The following is a 20,706-nucleotide window of genomic DNA, read 5'->3' on the forward strand; positions in this document are numbered from 1 at the left end:
CTACTAGTGACAGTGGTAATGGTTGTAATAAGTGGCTGTGTATATAGTACTTGTAGAAGTACTGGGATGACAGTAACTATGCTAGAAATAGTGGTACCTTGACTGTGAGAAATACATGGCAACTGAAGTCCACACCTACAAGACAAACTTCTGTAACTAGCAGAGGTCATGACCCCTCCAACCTGAGTGGGCGACTCTCAGGTCCATGGCGAGTCCAACCCAGAACACTGTCCAAGTCAGTCACCCCCTGCGATTTCAGGGGTTCGACATCCTAATCCAGCTGGTGATACCTGAGTTCCTCCCACAAGGGCTATGTTTCAGGTCCACGGAGCTATCTCCAGCTTCTGAGACCCTCAGATCCACCGGATCTTCCCGACATGCTTCCACCAGACCGTCTCAGAGACGAGCCGGAAGCTAGTCTGAGAAGAATCATGTCAAATTCAAGTGCTTCAGTTTGAACGACTGATCCCTTCTTTATCTCCGCTCATGTCAGACACCTGTGGGCTCCATTTCGGACCTGTTTACTCCCAACTTAGTCAACATTTATGTTTACACCTGTGACGCCCGATGACGTCACAGTGGAGTTAAAAGTGCCGCTCTAACGTTCGCTGGTCTTCATGGTGTCGCTTCATGATTCTGAGGATTAAAGTAATTCAATATTCTCCACCGCTTCAGTTCTCACTGCCAAGATGTTCCCCTGCCAGAGTGTTCCACCTTGCTGGACAGGTCTGGGATCTGAGCCGCTAATATGAGTCTCTCACAGATGACAGAGGAGGTAGTAACTGTCGCAGTATTATTAAAGTAGAGCAGGTGAAAGATACAGCAGGGCTAATAATAATAGTAGTAATAGTAGTAGTAATGGGAATAACAATTTTGTAGATGCAGTCAGATGCAGTTGTAGTAGTTGGTGATGGAGTTATTTTTATGGTAACCAGAATATGTCTGTTTTCTACTTTTTAACAAACAACAATTTTTAAAAAATCTATTTATAACAACGCAAAAATGCTGCTTAAGTTTCAGTAAAGTAGTTTCCTTTCTGGAGCGCAAAACTTGTCAAAACAACGACAATAAATATTAGTATTTTTTATTTTTAAAATTGAGACGATTTTCTGTTGAAAACAGTTGAAAGAACGCGTGGAAGAATTCTGATACGCGTCCCGCCTGTTAAAGATTAGTTGAGCCACACAACAAGCGTGTTTTCATCCCACATTTGGCCACAACTGCAACACAAATCTTCTCACATGAATATTCAAATATTTCAAACTGCGACATAATGCACCGGCGCGTCGCCGCGGCTCGCTTTTGTGGTTCAGCGGGACTATTACAAATAATTTGATTATCAACAACCACCATCTGTGGTCGGTTATCACCGCAACCAAATTCACCTGTGAAGTGTTAAAAAAGCCTCGCTGCCCCCGAGACAATTAACGACTACCACGCGGGCGCGTCGCTTCCATCCCGCAATAAATGCGGATTAATACGCATGTGGGCCGATGAGAAAGTGACGTCAGGGTTGTCGGTTGAACACACTCCGAGGTCCTGGCAGGGTTGTCCGGGTGGCCGCCGGGCCAATATACAGCACGCCAGGGGGCCACATCGGCCCGGGGCCTCTTCCTGGATCCAGACATTCAAATGTCAGGATCGGGGCGGGACCCTACTCTTTATAAGCGCGGGCCGGGCCAGTCCTGGGTCGTGTTTGCGCTGCTGCTCCTGTCAGACACACGTCGCCGCGGTCTCCCAACTGTCCTGAGAAACATCTGTTCAGAGAAAAGTCGTGAAACTATGGAGGAGTGACGGGGGGCCCCTGTAGAATCACCCGGAGAGCTGCGCCCACGGATTTTATATTTATTCTCCGCCTTCCGTTTTGAAGAAAAGTCGTCGCGGATCGACCAGACTTCTCCTGCAGAACTTTAGTTGGGGATGTTGAGCTCAGTGAAGATGGAAACCCACGATCTACCTGAGTGGAATACTTTCTACAGCGAGGCCAGCGAGGTGAGCGCTTCCTTCTCCGCTTTTACAGTTCAGTCACACCGTTAAAACGCTGAACATCGTCATCAAATTCAAATCATTTAACGCTAAAAAATACAATGAAAAGTGTCCGAGATGTTAAAGTCTATAAATTCCATGTCAAACCCCGTTAGTTTTGAACATTTGTCCACACGTGAACGCACCATCTGAGTCCACAATTTAAAAGTTTGGGCTGCTATTAGAAGATTAAAAACCGGGCTGTTTCTCCCGTTTGTTCGTCTGAAGAAAAGGTGCGAGGCCGTTAAATATTCAAGTTTTCTTTAATCGGATCAGCGGAGGTGAGAAAGAAGCGGCTGATGAAATTAACAAGTCTGACAATCGTTAACTAGTGACGCGGGCTTTTAATCTCATCGGCTCCTGGTCGATTCTTGGAATCCTTTTCTCCGTTTTTATTACAATCCAATTGAGATGAGATTTCAAGTTTTTTTTTTAAATATCTTGCCGTTTTTTCCACGCGCTGAAGGCCGCGAGTCTCCGTGACGCGCTTTTTACGCACTTGCAGCTTAGCGTGTGCGTGTGAAAACTCCGCGCACTGAGAACTTCATTGTTCATTGATCAGCAGCCGCTTCCCCCCGAAATCACCTTCTGAGCCGAACCCAGAACCCATGTGTGTGTTATTTTGGATCGCGACTGAGACTGACTTTCTGCTCCTCTCTACAGATGTATTCCTCTCCCAGCACTATGAACTCGAGTTTGGGCTACATCAACCTGAACCCAGCCACGGCGTCTCCTGCGGGCATGAACATGGCCTACTCCACCTCAGGCCTCAGCAGCTCCCCTCTGGCCTCCATGAGTTCCGGTCCGACCCACATGCCCCTCTCCCCGGTGACCTCCTCCCTCACCTCCAGTTCCCTGACGCAGTTGGGTCCAGCCGGTCCTGGGTCTCTGAGCTCGCTGTCCCACTACCAGAACATGGGCCAACCCATGAGCCAGCTTGGGTATCCGTCCACTGCCACCCTGAACCGAGCAGGACCGAAGGAGATGCCGCCCAAGCCCTACCGCCGCTCCCTGACCCACGCCAAGCCGCCCTACTCCTACATCTCGCTCATCACCATGGCGATCCAGCAGAGCAACAGCAAGATGCTGACCCTCAACGAGATCTACCAGTGGATCATGGACCTGTTCCCGTACTACCGCGAGAACCAGCAGCGCTGGCAGAACTCCATCCGGCACTCGCTGTCCTTCAACGACTGCTTCGTGAAGGTGGCCCGCTCACCTGACAAACCGGGCAAGGGTTCCTACTGGACTCTGCACCCGCAGTCGGGCAACATGTTCGAGAACGGCTGCTACCTGCGGCGCCAGAAGCGCTTCAAGATTGAGGACAAGATGGCCAAGAAGGCGGCAAAGGAGGCCGCCGCCAAGGGGGGCCACAGCGCAGACCACATGGAGGACCGCAGTCCGGGCGGCGGCTCGGAGGGCGCCGACTCGGCCCACTCTGACAACTCCCACCCCGGGTCCTCCGACGACCAGCCGCTCTCCCGGAACTCGCTGGTGTCGCTGGACTGCCCGCCACTGTCGTCCTCGCACCTCCACAGCCCGCCGGTGTCCCTGCCCTCCTCTTCCTCCACCCCATCCCTCCCTCCATCCTCCATGTCCCTCTCCTCCACATCCTCCCCCATCAACCCGCTGCTCCACTCCCAGTCTTTAGGGGGCAGCACCCACCTCCTCCCCAGCTCCATGCAGCACCTCGACCTCCAGAGCGACCTTAAGTCCCTGGACCCCCACTACAACTTCAACCACCCCTTCTCCATCACCAACCTCATGTCGAACGAGCAGAAGATGGACCTCAAGTCCTACCAGGACCAGGTGATGGCCTACAACGGCTACACCGGCGGCTCTCCGGTGGCGGCCAAGCAGATCTACGACAGTCCGGGTCCGGCCAGCATGGACTCTGGGGCCTACTACCAAACTCTGTACAGCCGCTCGGTGCTCAACGCCTCCTAGTGGGCCGAGGTGCTGACGGACCCCCTTCGTCTTCTGAAGCTTCAGCCGCCACCTTTGCTGGACTTGTGACTTTAAGAGGACTGAGGCGGGACGGCGGTGAGACCCGTCTGACCGCGAGTGGACGCAGAAGTCAGGATCTGTGTCCGCACCACCGCTGATGTACAAAGTGTAAAATAGCGGCTGCGGAGGGGCCGCGCGGGGGGAGGGGGGTATTTGCATCTATTTATGAAAGGAATAAATTTTAATATATCTTCTGTTTATCAGTTACGACCCGAACACGAGGTTCTTTTGTGAAACGGAAGAGAAGGAGTTTCCGGTTACTGCAGTCGTGTTACAGCGTTTCTCAGCCTGCGTTTGTTGTTTTTGGTCGATATGAAGAAAAAGCCATTTTGTCCTCGCAGCTATGGAAGGAAACTGTGGTAGAAGCGCGTCGGAGGAAGCTGCTGTTACCTTCGACCTGAAGTGACCAACGCTTTGGGAGAAAATGGCGGGTTACTGAGACAGTGGAGGGAGGAGAGACGGGAGGATTTACATACAGACCTTTGCACTCTGGAGCTCCTGGTGGGCTGATAGTGTGTGTGAGTGAGTGAGTGAGTGTGTGCGAGCGAGTGTGTGCGAGTTACAACAATGCTGAAGACCCCCTCCCTCTCTCCTGTCACGCTGTATCACACCTCCATCACTGTCAAAATAAAGGCCCCCTCTTCAGCCTGATCGCAGATCAATCGCCGAGTGAAGGAGCAGGTCACATGACCCCCTGCGTATTTTTCTAGCTTTCGGAAAGGAAAAAAAAAGTCTTATTTAAGCTACGTGGCTTCGTTCCCGAGTGTGTCGATATAATATATTCTTTTGTTGTTCTGCTGGTTTTAACTGTGATTCGTTCCTTTTCCTCTTTCTTATTAAAAAAGGCAAAAATGGGGAGAAAACTGTGCCTGTGTTGTTTCTTTTCCCTTCAAGTGTTTGGTTTGCATGTCGTATGGAATGGGGTGGAACTCAGGGGAAAAAAGGGTCAAATTAAATGTTACAGTAAAGTATATTAGTAATTCAAAAAATAAATACAATTCAAACAGAAAATTATATTTTATTTTAAAAATAATCCAGAAAAGACACAATGTTATTGAAATTGTGGTTGACTGCTATTAAAATGATATAAAAAATATTTTTTCGAATTACATTTATATATTTACATATATGATGCATTTGAAATATTTACTTATTTCCCAACTTAAAAAAAAATTGATGCATTGCATTGACAAAACAATCTTCACACATCAGAAGCTATAATAAATTGGTCATCTAAATTTTGTATCCTGTTAAACTCATTCACTTGGAGTTCAATGCAAAAATTGGACAACAAATAATAAAGAAAAACTATCTTTTAAAAATGATCATACAAAATAGTAAACGTCCAACTGAAAAAAACATTTGAATTCCACAATAAATATCAAGAATATTACTTAATAATTTTCAAATGGCAATAAGAATGAAAAATCCCCACAAGTGAAATATTAAACAATAGATGTCAGTATAATTGACCCGTTTATTCTGAGACTATTTCATTGTATGATTTAAAACTCACATCTGTTTACTGCTCTCTTGGAGCGGGATCAAGAGGAAAAACACAACAGATCAACAGATCTACTTTTTAAAAAGATATATTCATTGTGATTTATGATTTATTCTGAGGTCAGAGTCTCATGACTCTCATCCTCGACTGCTGTAACCAGTGGACATTGACTTCTACTCCACGTTCTCCCTGCTGCTCCTCACTACTGTCACCACCATTCTCTCTCCTGAGGTGCTCCTGCTGTGTGTAGTCGTGTCAGTGGCATATCGGCAGCAGGAGAAGTGCTCTGGTGGTGAAGTTAATGATTACAAGCCAATAAGAGGAAGCATCGATGAATATCTGCAGCACCTGGACCACTGTAACGTGTCTTCTTGCCTCCGCTGCTTCTTCATCTCTGTGTTTCTGTGTCCCCACATTGTCCTGCACTAGCGCCTGTATGTCTTCACATCCTCATGCCTCAACCTTGGCATGTCGCGACGTGACCTTCAGCTCTTCCATCCTCCTGGTGTCCAGCTCATTCATGATCCCTGGGTGTCTGGTTGCTGCAGAGACTCTGAAGCTCTCGCCTGGTTTACGACAGCGCATCAATAAATGTGGGTCTAAAAATACACACAGAACACCAGGTGATGGTCGCTCCACTTCCAGGTCCACTGGGGGACAGCTGCTCGCATGAACTATCAAGTGAAACATGTTACTAGTACTTGTACTACCTTGATACGACCAAACACAACTACTACAATCACTCATACAACAGCTCCCACCACTACTAGTTTACTAGTCTACAACTGTGTGTACCTCAACAGCTACTCCCACTGCAACAGTACAGTCATAGTACTTCATAGTTGACCCATTTTTAAAAGGCAAAACGGTTGCTCTACCGTGAGTCTCTGACTGATGCCGCTGAGGCGCTCTGAGATGGAACACCGCTGACAACACAAACATCTCGGTCATGAGGTTTTATGAACTTGTTGTCACAAAGCTCGGTGCTGAGTGAAATGTGAGCGACAGCGCCGGCACCTCCTTCCTGACGCCATCACGCCGACGAGCGCCGCGGCACGATGAATCATGAGCTCCACACACAGCAGGTGAGTTTGATCAAGAGTAAATAAATACGTTCCCCTGCTGCTCTTCCAGTTCTTGAAGTCGAAACGCTAATGTGCTTGTTGCCGTGACGACCGCTGTGAGACCAACTCTGAGTTCCACTGCATCTGCTGAGGAGCCTCTCAGCATCTGCCTTGTTTTTAATATAGCACTGTCTTTTTCCACCAGTATTACAAAGTAATACACCTGCTTCCACAACACTACTTCACCTCTAACGCAGTACTACACCAACACCTGAAACGTACTGACTTGTGGCTTTAAGTGGCTTTGTTGAGTCATACTTCTACTTCTTGTACTATTCTACAACCGCTTTCTCTCCAGCAGTTAAAACTACAACTTAATAAATGTGTATTTCAATGACTAATACTACCATTGTATCTATTCTGCATCTACTCCAATTAATTCTTCCCCCATTGTACCTCCAACTTGACGTTCTACTTTTGTTTTTTAGTTTATATAATATATAATATATACTATATAAACTACCTGCATGCGTAGTTTATATATTATATATTATATACATAATATATAATATATATATATATTATATAATAATTATATAAACTACCTGTTTATATAAACTACTATAAACAGGTAGTTTATATAATATATAAACTACCTGTGTTGTATATTCCTCCCACTTATTCACAGCTACAATACAAACTACTATTAATACCACTCAAACTACCTCTTCAACTATTATCACAAGTTTTACTACAACACTGCTTCTACTTTCTGTTCTCCTGATAGTAGTACAGTACAATCACCACTTCCATTTTACATCAGTACTGCCAGTAGTAGTTGTAGTAGTTGTAGTAGTAGTTGTCTTCTTCTACTGTATTTTCTCCACGCTTAGTTCCTCTCCTTCAGCTGCAACACAACTTTGAACATTACTTGCATTTCTTTTACTACTGCTGCGAATGCAACACGTGAAGCAACAAATATGTGTATTATTACTTCAACAAATACATCTGTGACTACGGTCATGTGTGTACATCTATGGTGTCTTCAGGAACTACTACTTCAAATGTTTTTATTGCTTATCAATTCAGCTATTTCACTTCTGCTGTTGTGCAGTTCTGCTTTAACTCTGGATGTTGATCCTGAAGCAGCTAGGCTCAGACCAGGAATAAAGGAACCAGGTCTGAAGTTGCTTTTCCTCCACTAGAACTGGACGTGCAGCAGAAGCATCGGAGTGGTCGACTGAGTCGGATGGACTTGCAGTGATGCTGCGGAACTCGACACGGAAGTGCGTTGTATTTGCATAGTGATTTTGCATGACAACTTTGGTCTGGAAAAGTTTGCGAAGTCCAAGTGGTGGCGGCAGCGCAGGGGTTAATGATATTTGTCTCCTGCGGTGCAGCAGTCTGGCGGCTCGTCCGGGTGTCGTCCTCAGGCGGCGCTGGAGGTGGCGGCGGGTTCGGATGAACACACCTGCTGGAGAAACATGGACGCTGAGATACGTACTCAGAGTGATGCATCACTGGACACCTGCCTTCCTGACCTGGCTAGCCAGGGAGGCACGGGTCACCAGGCCATTCAGAGCAGGGCCACGCAGTTACGGGGTCCACGTTAACGAAAGTGACTGCTGCGAGGGGCCCTCAAGACACCAGAAGAATAGAAGTCTTAAATGTAACATCAATTTTGATATCTTGTGATTACTTGCTTAAAATATGTTGCGTCATTAAATGTTATTTAAATGTATATACATTTCATTCAAATATTTATAAATATATATATAAATCATAAATACTGGAAGATCTTTTTAAGTGGTGAACAACTTGAATAATTGAAATATAAATATAGGACATAAAAGCACTTTATTACAAGATGATTTTTCAATATTCGTCTATTTATTTTGTAGTTTCACACATGTGGCCCCAGGGCCGCGCTTTGCCCACCTCTCAGTTACAAATACAAGCTTCATACAAGCTGGACTGTGGGAGGAAACCAGAGTGCAGAGTAGAACGAAAAATATTTTATATATATTACTATACTATATATTTTATATATATTATTTATATATATGACATTTCATGTTGACAACTATCTTCTTGTGAAAACTTACTTATTAATTCATTTTCATTGAATTTTAACTTTAATTTAACTACATGCGTAGAAGACGACCGCTACAAAGTGCTAAAAAAGTATTCTTTGTTTTATACTTTCCTTTGTATCCTCTGCTCTAAAATAATCATGGCCTCTTTTTATTTATCTTTTCTTGCCTTGTTTTCATTGCCGCATTTTAACATTATTTATTTTAATCTCTTCTCGTTCAACATTTTCTTCAGGCAAACATGTCCGTATTTATTTGTACTGTAGTCTGCTGTTTGCTCAGTTATTTTTACTATATGAAGCCGTAGTAATAAAGATATAAAGATTAAAACCCGGGTGAGATTAAAACCCAGAGAAAAGCGAGTGAATTTTAAAAGAAGGGTGGTGCGTGTTTTCAAGATGTGCAAATGGAGCCCAGCATCCTGGATCCTGTTCGCTGGATCTTGTGTTTACACTTGTTATTGCCTGAGGAAAGGGAGTCGACGCAGCGAGACAGGAGGGAGAGGACGACAGGCAGCGGAGGAAAGATGCACTAACAGTTCTAACCTCAGGCTATACTCTCCCTTTTTTCCTGGTAAATAGATGAGCGGAGATGACAGACAGAGGAGGGACTGTTGGAGCGCCGCCGCACGCAAATGGCTCAAAATGAACACCATTAAATATGTATATTCTTTCATAACTGCTGATGCTAATCTCATAATTGAGAAGGTCGTGGGTGATTGAGCCAGCGACAGGTGAGGGGTCAGGTGAGACCACGGCCGTTTGAAGAGCAGAGGTGGTGACACGTACGACTGGCGAGGTCTTCTCCCCCCCCCCAGCACCAGTATTCACACCCTGTGTGTTTCTCTGTTCATTAGCTGCCCATGCTAATGAAGTTTTGCAATGCAAATCACCGGCGCCACACGAAGTGCGGTTGATAATTATAACTTTTATTAGAGGAAATGCTTTTGTTAGACAGACGGCCGGCCAGGCAGCGTGCGCTCCACTGGTCAGCAGCGTCCAGATAAGTGAGTGGACTTTGCTCTTTCAGTCGCCCGTGTTGCAAAGAGCCAGAGATAAAGAGAGTGTGTGTGTGTGTGTGTGTGAGTGTGTGACAGAGAGGACACTATCGATCGGAGCAGCCATGTGAATCCGAGAAAGCTTTTTTATACTGGGTTGCGAAGGTTCACTCTGCTGCCACTTTTATGACAAAAGAAGTTGAAGCATTATGAAGTATTTTGGAGCATGCAAAAAGTACAAAGCAGCTGACAGCAATGTCAACTTTATTTAAAAGAGCAGCACAACAAACCGGTCTGACACAACGTCTGCCTCCTTTGTAAAAATGCTGCGGTGACAAAGTCGTCTTGTGGCTGTTTATCGACACCTCGGCCTGTTCACCAGCAGCCTGGGTGCGACGTCTTAGGTGGGGGAATTGGAAGTGCCACGTTGTGTACCGCCATCGCGGGACTCGACCCAGTGAGTGTAGGTGTTGACCCATTTCCATCTTCAACTGATAAGTTAGTTATCTCGCTGCAACTTTACAAGCTCCGGCGTCTGTGTTTTGATGACGCGCGGCGCCGACGGATTTCATAAGAAGTGTCAAAGCGCTCTGACGCTCACAGGTAAACATCTGAACTGGACTGAGGAGGAGAACATTCTCAGGAGTTCGGTTCCATCTGCCCTCTTCACTGGTCAAGAAGGTTCCACAAAGGTTGGAGGTGGAGAGAGAGGACATGAAGGTGTGGCCAGAAGATGCTCCATGCTGAAGATTTTATGGTTCCATGATTCATTTGACTATTTCCCAGAAGTTCTCAGCTGTTTTTGCTAGTTTCATGTCTACGTTCCTCAAGTCTCCCTCCATCTGCTGCTCTCTGTCCCTCAAATCTGCTCCATGATGGTCCACTTAGACCATCCGCTGTGGTGAGATGTCCAGAAAGAGAAGCTGGGAATCGTCTAGATGAAGTGCCTCCATGTTTCAGTGGTGGTGTCTCCAGAACAACAGCACCTGTGAAGCGGGACAGGGTGACAGGATAGTGTGAAGACACACAAAAGCTCCCTGGTTGTGACGAGACCCTCAGGAATGTTCTCCAACATGTGGGCTGCATGTGTCGGGTCAGCGTGTGGGTCCATCAGCCACCGCTGTCCACTGACGTGTGAATCAGAGACAAAGAAACACAAGCGGAGAGAAGAGCCGGGGAAGTCCAGGCTTGGAGAACCAGCTTCTCAGCAGGATGCCCGAACATTCTTCTCAATTTGACCTTGGTTTATTTTCATGTTTCGACTGGAGAGATGGATGATGGGTGAGAAGATATTTCCCCGTCCATCAGTTTGTTACCAGTGTGATGTCTTCCAACACAAACATTGCAGTGATCCTGCATAGGTTCATCAGAGACCTCATAGAGCTCCTGCGCCACAGGGTTGGAGCTTTCACAGCTCGGGTATTATGGAAGCTTTTGGACCTCTACGAGGACGTGTTTCGTGTATTCTGTTATGTTCTATCGTAGGAATCTTGGGGCTCACAGGAACATCAATGATGTTGTCGCCTCTTCCTTGAAAACTCAAATCAAGCAGTAGTGTGTGTGCTGAGTACCCGTCCATGGCCTCCAGTCATCCGTGAGAAACAGCAGTTCAGACAGTGATACAATCTGACCGACATCTCCGTTCTTTGGAAAAGCTCAATCAGGTGGAACCATCTGAGATGCAGTCCAGTCTCGGCTCATGTGAGCAGGACGACTTCCTGCTTCGTCTGACAGGAAGCCGTCCGTCCCCAGGCCACCGCTGGGCCACCGCCGGGCCACTCAGGGTGTTGGGAAGGTGCCACTGTGATGCGCCACCATCCCAGGTTGTATCAGCTGTAAACACAAAATATCAGATTTGCAGCAAATATTTGCGGCAGGTAATCACGGTCGGGAGCATGTTTGCCAAGTCACAGCTGTCTTCCTCGCAATCCGTCCTCACACAGCAGCGATCGTCACCATCTCATGTTTGTGTTTGACGCGAAGAGAAAACTGAAGGAATCTCTCCAGAGTTCAGGTGCGCTGTGCTTGGTGAGGAGTCAAAGTGCAAGGACGCACGCCGGCCTCTCAAGATGAGGCAGAGCTGAGGGTTTCTCTGAAGCTTCCTGGGTGGCATCGGTTTGACCACAAGGCAGAAACTTCTCGCTCCGACTTCACACACCTGCAGCCAAAAACATATATCATCCCAAAAGTATCGGCATAGCACCGATACCACTGGCGCCCACCAGCATCCTGGCCATCATCACGAGTCCCGACAGGTTTGCAAAGCTCCCGCTCATCAGTTACCTGGCTGCCTGAACTGGAACCTGGGACCTATGAGACCTATTCTCTGAACATCTATTTAGCTACTGCATCAGCTGTGGCTAACACTAGCTGCAGTAAACTCGCTGCTCAATGAATGTGCTTTTGCTATTCTCCATTCGCTGCAGCTATCAGCCATTAGCACCGTATTGTGAGTCAAATGTGTTTTATTCTGTTGATGATGAAGAATGACGCAGCTATTTATTATTTTAGTGAATTTATTATTTATCCATGGTTCCTCTGCTATTCATGCTAGTGAAAGCTATGCTAGTGTCGATATCAAGTTAGCAATCTTAGCATCGTGACAACTGGTGTTGAGGTCAAGACCTTGTCGAGACCAGGCAATACAGAGACCAAACTGAGTGCAGAACAAACTCTAGTTTCTTCCATTTGAGCATTTCAGTTGTTGATTTATCATGAAAGAACAGCTGCTGCTACTCTTGCAGTCGGAAATAAACGTGATTCTTGATGCAACAGATAGACTTGAGCTTCTCGATTCAGCCTGATGTCAGTCTTGGCTTTGGTCTATGTAGACTCTCAACACTGGTCTCCTCCAAACCTGTGAGCGACCCTGAAGTCTCAGACCCCGACTGGAGATGATCAAAAGTACAACCCCTGAAAACATCAGACAGAGGTCTCAGTTTTGGGCCTTTTTAAGATCCTAAACCCAAGCAGATAACCACCACGATGATGACCAATCTCTTCTCCCATGACCGGTCCGGTCCTGCATGCAAGTCCCTCCCTGACAGGCTCTCATTTCTCTTTCTTGCTGAAACCACGATAATGCACCTTAAATATATCTTGAATTTAATTTTGACACCGCCACGTCCATATGGAGTCCTCAGGGGCCCCGGCACTTGAGAGTTCTAGGCCCCAGGCCCCTGACTTTGACACACTGGGAGTCCAACCAAAAATGAAATGAGAGCGAGTCTCCCCTGTGATGCTGCAGTGTCGCCCTCTATAAATGATAAATAAGAAAGTGAGTGTTTCCGGTGGCTTGTGATTGGTCGATAAGCTCAAGGTTATGAGCTATTATGCGGCGAGGCAGACGAGCTGGTCGCACACCCACTCCTGCAGTTATCTTATCAGTCATCACAGGTGTGTAAGAGACTCCACCTATTACCGGTTTCCTGTTAGGTGTGCGTGTGTGTGTCTGTGCGTGAGAGAGCGTGCACGCTCATGCGTCAGTATGCTTGGCTCATTTTCAGTTACATGAGACGCATGAAACATGTCATTGTTCACAGAACAGTCGACTCTGTGTTTCATCCTCACACCTTCGGAAATTGCCGTCTTTTTTGGACGGGTATCCAACTCGAGGCCCCGGTTCCAAACCCAACCCACCCAGTCACATGAAATATATTCATATCGTTACCCTCTGTGTCTAAATTCACTTCCAAAATTCACCTGGGAACTCCTAAAAAAACGGACAAAGAAGGATGGGAATTTGGGAAGGCGACTCACCTCAGTACTCAATACTGTGGAACTTGTATCAGTGAATTTCTGTTTTAAATTGAAATGATAATTTAGACATTATTTTATATTTTCTCTCATAATTAAGTTTCTTAGATAAGGTTAAATAATTCAGTGTCTAAATGGAATAAATTACGTATTCATTTAGTGAGCTAGTGAGTAACTTATTGTGTTCTTTGAGTAAGTACATGACATATAAATCAAATTATTCAATAAATTATCATTATTATTGAAATTGTTAGTGTGTAATCACACTGAATGTTTTCCAAGTCACAGAAGTGGAAGTGATGACGAGAACGTGAGATGCTCTTCACCATCCTCCTCCTCCTCCAAGTTCCCGACTGAGCCCAGATCAGTCTGTTATGTGGCCTTTGACTGAAGACGGTCGCACCACCATGACAACTGCAGCCAGGCACTTAGAGTTCATTAACTGTGTGTGTGTACAGCTGGATGCATAAACACACACACTGCAGGAGGAGGCAGGATGTTGGAGCAGACAGATGTGAGATGTTTCATCCACGAGACCTTTTACCGTAGAGCAGTTTCCCCCCCACTGAACAGGGAAGAAGTTGGCGTCACCTGTGGGCAAAACTCTGCAGTGGTCAGTGGCCTCTCATGTGGGAAAGAGAGGCACCTGTGTCTGAGGAATGAAGGCTTGTTTCCAGAGCTTTGGTCTCAACACTGCGAAGTGGCTCCCAACCGCTCACTGGGGTCCATCTCCGGTTGGGTCCCTCTCAGCTCGGGCCCCGAGGCAATGGAAATCCCAGCGTGGAGATTTTTATCTTCACTCGTTCCTTTGTTGTGTGTTAATCTCCGCCACTGTGTTTCATCTCTGAAGCACTTTGTTTAGAAAACAAATCATTATTTCGACTTGTGGGCATCAATCCAGGACTCGACCGGCTGTTTGACTTCGCTCGGCCTCACCTCTAACGGGTTTCTGACACGAGTTGTATGTGTTCGACATGGAGCACAAGCATCAGCGTGTGGCCACCACATCTATCCACAGCTCGCACACAGGTGCTCCCACTCATGCTGGTTTACTATCTGTGACTGTACTTTCCATCACCCTGATAGTGGAGGTCCACACCCCCCAAAACCCCCCAACACCCCCCGAGGACGACCTCCACCGCCCCCTCATCAACATCCTCCAGAGGAATTCTGAGCTCCCGCTCACTTTCACCAACCTGCTACTGTCATCGATTTGTTTTTCCTCCACCTCCATCAGAGCCCCCCTGGTTAGCACCAATTAGCAGCTGCAGCTCAGATGCAGCTGGGCCAGATTACTGCTCCCCACCCCCCGACCCTGCCCCCCCACCCTCAGAGAGCCATGTGCCACCTGAACAAGCTGACTGGGGCAGCTCACGAGCACTTTGTCGCCACCTCACCTGCTCCTCAGGTAGATTCCTCGGGTTTTGATGACCCAGTTCGACCCAAAACCCAACTGTGAACCATTGATACACAACAGAACACACTCACTGACGTGTTCCTGCCGAGCGACTTTGGAAAACACCTGCTCCGGTTCTATGAGAGCATCTTTGCTCTTCGTGAGCGTTTCTGTACCTGGTTTATCCTCACTTGTGGGGACCAATTGTTGACAAACCACCTCCTTGCGGCGCCCTTATGCCTTTGTGGGAACCATTTGGTTGGACCTCACAAGTCCAAGCCTAAATTCATGGATGAAGACTTCAAAATAACTGGGTCGTAACAACAAATTCATGGATGAAGACTTCAAAATAACTGGGTCGTAACAACTGGGTTTCAGTTTGGTTCAGAGTCCTGGTTCAGGTTCGCCATGTGTTTTTGAATGGTTAGGTTTAGGGGGAGAGGCTGGGGAATGTCCCCACAAAGATAGAAATACCAACATGAATGAGTGCATGTGTGTGTTCTTGCGTGTGTAACTGTGTGCACTTGTGCAAGTGTGACTGTGAGCCCACTGCAGAAACTGTAACATGAGACCATGTGACTCCCACTGCAGTCTGACATGACAAAAAAACAAATCAAATGAAAACAGTGACATAAATAAACAAATAAATAAAAATGAGGGAAACATTGAGGATAAACAATTTTCCTCAAATATCAGAATGAAATTCTTTCATTATTATTATTATTGTGACTTCCTAAATGACATTAACATTTTGAATGTTTCCACACGCCGTTTGGAAGCATTTCAGTCATGAGAACTCAGAACTCTGGGTGAATTGTGCTCCAGTGTTAAACCAGGAAGACACGCGTCTTCTTCACATGACTCCAACAGTCACGCTCAACAACACAAACGTCAGATTCTCCTTGATGAGAGCCGAGGTCACTCTCACTTTGGCGGAGTGATTCAACGCCGCTCTTCATTCCGCCCGGCCTGTCGACGTCGCCGACACTCCGAAGTCACTTCTCCCACTGAAGAGCAAACATAGCTGATGTGCTGGTGGGGCAGGATCAGTTAGCCCCCCGGGGTCGCCCCACCGTGTATTTGAATACAGTCACTAGCCTCCAGCTTCACACCCCCCTCCCCTCCACCAGCAGCACCCGCCCGCCCCCTCAGATCTCCTCATGACGCAGTCACAGAGAAGCAAACTCTGACTCACTCTCGCCCCCCGGCTACAGCATTTACATATTTGCATACCCAATCGACCCCTCCCCCTTTTTTTCTTTCTACAGAGCTTCCCAAATTTGATATTCAAAGTTCTCAATCAGATTCATCTTCAAGGTCAAAGGTCGAGACCTTTCGCACACCCATTTATTCCTTACCAACTCTTTATCGTAAAGACGCTGTTGTAAATAGTTCTGAATTTCGCGTCGACACCTCGCTGGTCAAAAGAGAGAGGACTTATTTCAACTTTGACATGATGTTAAAATTGCTTAACTGCTTTTTACAGAGATATAATGAATGTGGAGCAAGTGGAGCCCCCAACAATAACGACTCTCCACACTTTGGTTCAAACAAACTGCTGTTGACTCTCAGCAGTATTTGTTTTAAAAAAAAAACAGCTGTTGTGTTTGCAACATTGTGTTTGTCTGTGTCCTACTAAGACATGACTTGATCAATGACCATCACTGGCTCAGTTTCACCTCCCTCCACAAACACCACAAAAAAAAACGGTCAAAAACACTTAAATTACCACTGTGCTTTTAACAGTCAAATCCAATAACTGTCAGTTAGTTCAGATGAGTTTTGAATAAAAAACACCATCAAGAAATCATATCTTTATAACATGTATGAAATTATTAGTGCTGAGATGAAAAACTGTCAATAAAAATCGAAGACATGAAAGATCAAAAGTGGCCAGAGGTGAGATAAAACAGCATGTGCATAAAAAGCTGCACGACAAGGTGATCATCACTAAGAGAGGCTTCTCCATGAGTTTTTGATGCTGACCAGGGGACCTCAGGGTCTGAGAAGGCTATTCTATCCTCCTATTTTTTATTATCTAATATTATTATTTTGTTCGTTTCATATACACCTCAGGTAAAGATTATCAAGATAAATATAAATATTGAATTGAAATCCTTTTAAAATGAACATCACTCAATCAAAGAATTTTGTTTCATATTGTGTTGTGACTATCTTTGGAGAAAGAAAACCAGACACGCAGAGGAGGAAGGAAAGTATAGAGCAACAAAATACCTGATGAGCTATATTTACAATTCAGATGCTCATGAATGATGAAATAAATGTGGATTAGAAGAAGATGGTAATTCGTGTTGGGGTTTTGCGCCGACCTCATGAGGACCATATTGAAGTAAGTCAGGTATGTTTGGAAGTTTGGCCAAAAGATCTTGTTAAAAATCACCTGTTACATTTTGACTGCCAGGATCAGGTGAAATATTTTCGGTACATGGATGTCACTTTGACAGTATCGGCCAGTGATGCGGTCAACCTTCCTTCCGTCTGTTCCCAGCAGCTCTTCCTGCGCGCACATTTGAAGTTTGTCTTGAGGTTGTGTGCTTGTGTCAGTTCAGTGGAGCTGCTCGGGGGCAGGAGTCAGTCAGCAGTCCCAACAAGGTGACGGCGCCTCCAGCCACAAAACTTGTTGGACGTTTCTCTGTTTGCCCACTGACACTTCCTGCCACATGTTTTTGTGCAGCGAATCGTTCCAAGGAAACGTCACCTGCAGCCGAGCACTTTGCGATGGAATTCATGAAAAATAAAGAGCGGAAGTGATCAGACTGAAGTCAGGAGCGTTTCCTTCAGAGTTGCTGCCGGACTTTGCACTTCTCTCCTGCTATTTTTTTCTCAGAGATCATTTACTATTTTTCTTCCATTTATGACTGTTCCTCAGAAGAGAGGTGTCAAAGTCATCACACCAACGGCCACATGTCAATAAAATGTATTTAACAGTCTAATTGTTGGAGGCTAACATTAGCATAAGGCCTAGCATTCTTCTCCTCGCTCAAACTCTGACACCACGTGGAAAAAGCAGAGCTGTAAGTTTGATGTGGGGTCGAAACAAACTTCTTCTTCTCCTCAGGCTCCATGACTCCCGGATCACTCACCCTCTCCGACTCACAAGGGACAGTGCGGGTCGTCAGTACTTCTACAGAACTTTCCAGATTAATACTCAACATCTATAATCTTCTCTTGTTTCCATGTCGAAGGGCAAAGACTGAACACTCGACATGCAGAGTTTTTGGATCTTTAGAGCCGTATTAACCAGCTGAATGGGCCCCGAGGCCTTGAGTTCAACACGTGTCTGTGTGTTCATGACCCACTCATGTGTGGCTCCACCAGACCAATCCATCTGTCTTCAGAAAGAAACTTATCGAGAAGGTTTTACAGACGTGTCCACCTGGGTGGAGGCCACAGGGCAGACCTGCAGTCGGTCTGTGCATCAGACCGGAGAGACTCAGGCTGAGGTCAGAAGACGAGACTTGTCTCTCAAGACTTCTCCACCTATTGCCGTCATCTCATTGACGGCCCCTCCCTCACTCTAGCTCCCCCCTGTCAAAATAAACACTCTTGAGTTGCCCCTCTTTGCATTCAGGCGCTGTGAGCCGATGGCCTGGTTTAGGGCCCCGCTGTCCTCCCACATGTGTGTGTCCTGTGTCCCCTAAATGTGTGTTTCTCTCAGGTATTTATAACACACATAGAAAAGCAGCTGTTTTTAACACCCCCCCACCCTCACCCCCTCCTCCCGGTCGCGGTATCTAACATAACCAGTGCTGCGTTTCTCTCTGCGTTCCTGGCAGATAGAGGGGGCCGCGACCGCCGCCGGGGGGGAACTTTCCTGGCTCAGGGAAGCCGCCGGACAATCGCACCTTTCATGGGTCGGAGAGAGCAGCGCCTGTCCTGCAGCTCATGACGGGAATTTCTCCCTCGACACGGACCATCTCTGCTACCCTCTTCCTCTCGCGAGTATTTGGGTTTTTGGTATTTATCTCAGCAGCACCACAAACAACAAACATTTGTTGTAAAGAAGCCAGTAAACAACAATGGGCACCAGGACGACCAGGAATCTGGAGTGGCGTTTTAAGTTCATGTCCTGAGCATGACACTCGGGTTTCTCTATTCAGTCTTACAACCCACCTCTGCCCCAACTCCTCCAGATTCCCTGGTCTTCATGAGCAGCTGTTAGCAAGTTAGCATCATGCCTTTCCATGCATGAGTGGGATAGGTCCCTAGTGACCTAGTAGCCTGAAATAGACTTGTTGAAGATGACAAAGGAGGCAGTATTCTTTTATTTACATTTACATTCCTGTAAATATTGATCACTTAAATCATCAATTAAGCCTTTTCCCACTTTTATCTCCTCATTTATTTCTGTTTTTATCCACTAATTCATTGCCTGTCATTCCATAGAATTTTTCTTTTTTAATCTTCTATTAACTTGAATCAGGAATCAGGATCAGCTGTATTGCCAAGTATGTTTTAACATATAGGGAATTTGTTTCCGGCCGATGGTGACTCACCGAGATTTTCAAGTAGGAAATAGAATAATAAGTATTTACAGAGAAACACACACAATAATAATAATAATAATAATAATAATAATAATAATAATAATAATAATAATAATAATATGAGTCTAAATTAAAAAAAAAATGAAAAAAATTAAGTAAGTTAGTTCACAGAAATGATGGATAAAAACATGTTTGGCTGGTGAAAGTGAATATATTAATTCCGACATTCGGAAACACCATTGACCGACAAGGCTTTCTCCACTTCACCCAAATCTCGGCCACAAATGTTTCCCAAGTTTGGTCTGGTATGACTGAACACCTGAGCTCATGCTGCTGATCCAATGGTCCGAGTGAAAGAGCGGCATTGAGCATCAAGTTCTGGCTTGGGTTTTAGCCGTGTTTTTCCTGGGTCAGGGAGACACACAGTGGAAGAAGAAGTCAAATTAGCAAGGTCAGCAAATGTAAATAAAGTTTTTAAAGGGCGAAAATGACAGAATCATCTCGGGAACAAGCAGTTTGCCAGCAGGTCTTGATGCAAGAGGATGTGAACAATGTTGCTCTGAAATGTTGAAATGTTGCTCTCTGGTCAGGAATGAAATCTCCCAGAGTGAAACAACGGCAACCTCAGTCTGAGCCAGCGATGTGAACGTGCGATGTCCTTTAGAATAGCGTGTGTAAATCATCACAATTAAAACAGCTCAGTCTCCATTCCAACCCCCCCCGCTCCCTTCCTCCCTCCTCCCTCTCCGTGGGGGTTTACAAAGCAACCTTTTGACAGGTTTATATTTAGAATCTCGTCAGCCACAACTCAAGATTTTCACTGACTTTCTTCAAGCTCTTTTTTTATTTGGAAATGTCGGGTTTCGGAAGGTTCGGTTTGTGATGCCGCGCTTCCCCTCAGCTTCGTGACAGAATGTCTGGTCGAGGCGGTTCAAGCCAGTGAGTGACTCATAGACTATTCTCGTCATGTCCTCATCCATCATGACCTCCTCTTCTTCACCTTCAACATTTTCACTGTCTTCCTCTTCACGTGACCAAACCATTGGGACATCACTTTGTCTCCGAATCTCTCCACATGTCCTCTGATATTCTCACCAGGTCATCACCAGACTGCTGGACCTCCACAGGAAGATGATTCTCATCCTTCCAAGAAGGCTCAAGAAGAACCTCCACGCTCGTTTGATTTTTGTTGAGGGACTTCTGAGACCTTACACCTTCCTCCCACAGTCTCCATTCTCTCACATTAAAACATAAACAGAACGTCTTTGCTCAGTTACATCGATGAAGAACATAACTCAAGGTTTCAAGGCCAACCAGAGAGGAAGTACCATTTCAGGTTCCTGAATTCACCCTTTA

General features: G+C 46.0%; 1 protein-coding gene across 1 annotated transcript; it reads left to right on the top strand.

Annotated features, from left to right (window-relative positions):
- The first annotated feature begins 1,712 nt into the window (after nucleotides 1-1,712).
- On the top strand, nucleotides 1,713-4,890 carry foxa3 (forkhead box A3). The gene is made up of 2 exons (XM_053873039.1): nucleotides 1,713-1,992; nucleotides 2,689-4,890. Exons 1-2 carry the CDS (start codon nucleotides 1,921-1,923, stop codon nucleotides 3,970-3,972), a joined length of 1,356 nt encoding a protein of 451 aa, XP_053729014.1. The 5' UTR covers nucleotides 1,713-1,920; the 3' UTR covers nucleotides 3,973-4,890.
- The last annotated feature ends 15,816 nt before the right edge of the window (nucleotides 4,891-20,706 follow it).

The sequence above is a fragment of the Synchiropus splendidus genome, chromosome 8 (genome assembly GCF_027744825.2).
Source record: "Synchiropus splendidus isolate RoL2022-P1 chromosome 8, RoL_Sspl_1.0, whole genome shotgun sequence".
Taxonomy (NCBI): Eukaryota; Metazoa; Chordata; class Actinopteri; order Syngnathiformes; family Callionymidae; genus Synchiropus; species Synchiropus splendidus.

What these genes read in the sequence shown, in the direction of transcription:
- foxa3 (XM_053873039.1), top strand. Translation starts at nt 1,921, where the DNA reads ATGTTGAGCTCAGTGAAGATGGAAACCCACGATCTACCTGAGTGGAAT. An exon ending in TCTACAGCGAGGCCAGCGAG is followed by an intron (nt 1,993 to 2,688) that starts GTGAGCGCTTCC and finishes TCCTCTCTACAG; the next exon opens with ATGTATTCCTCTCCCAGCAC.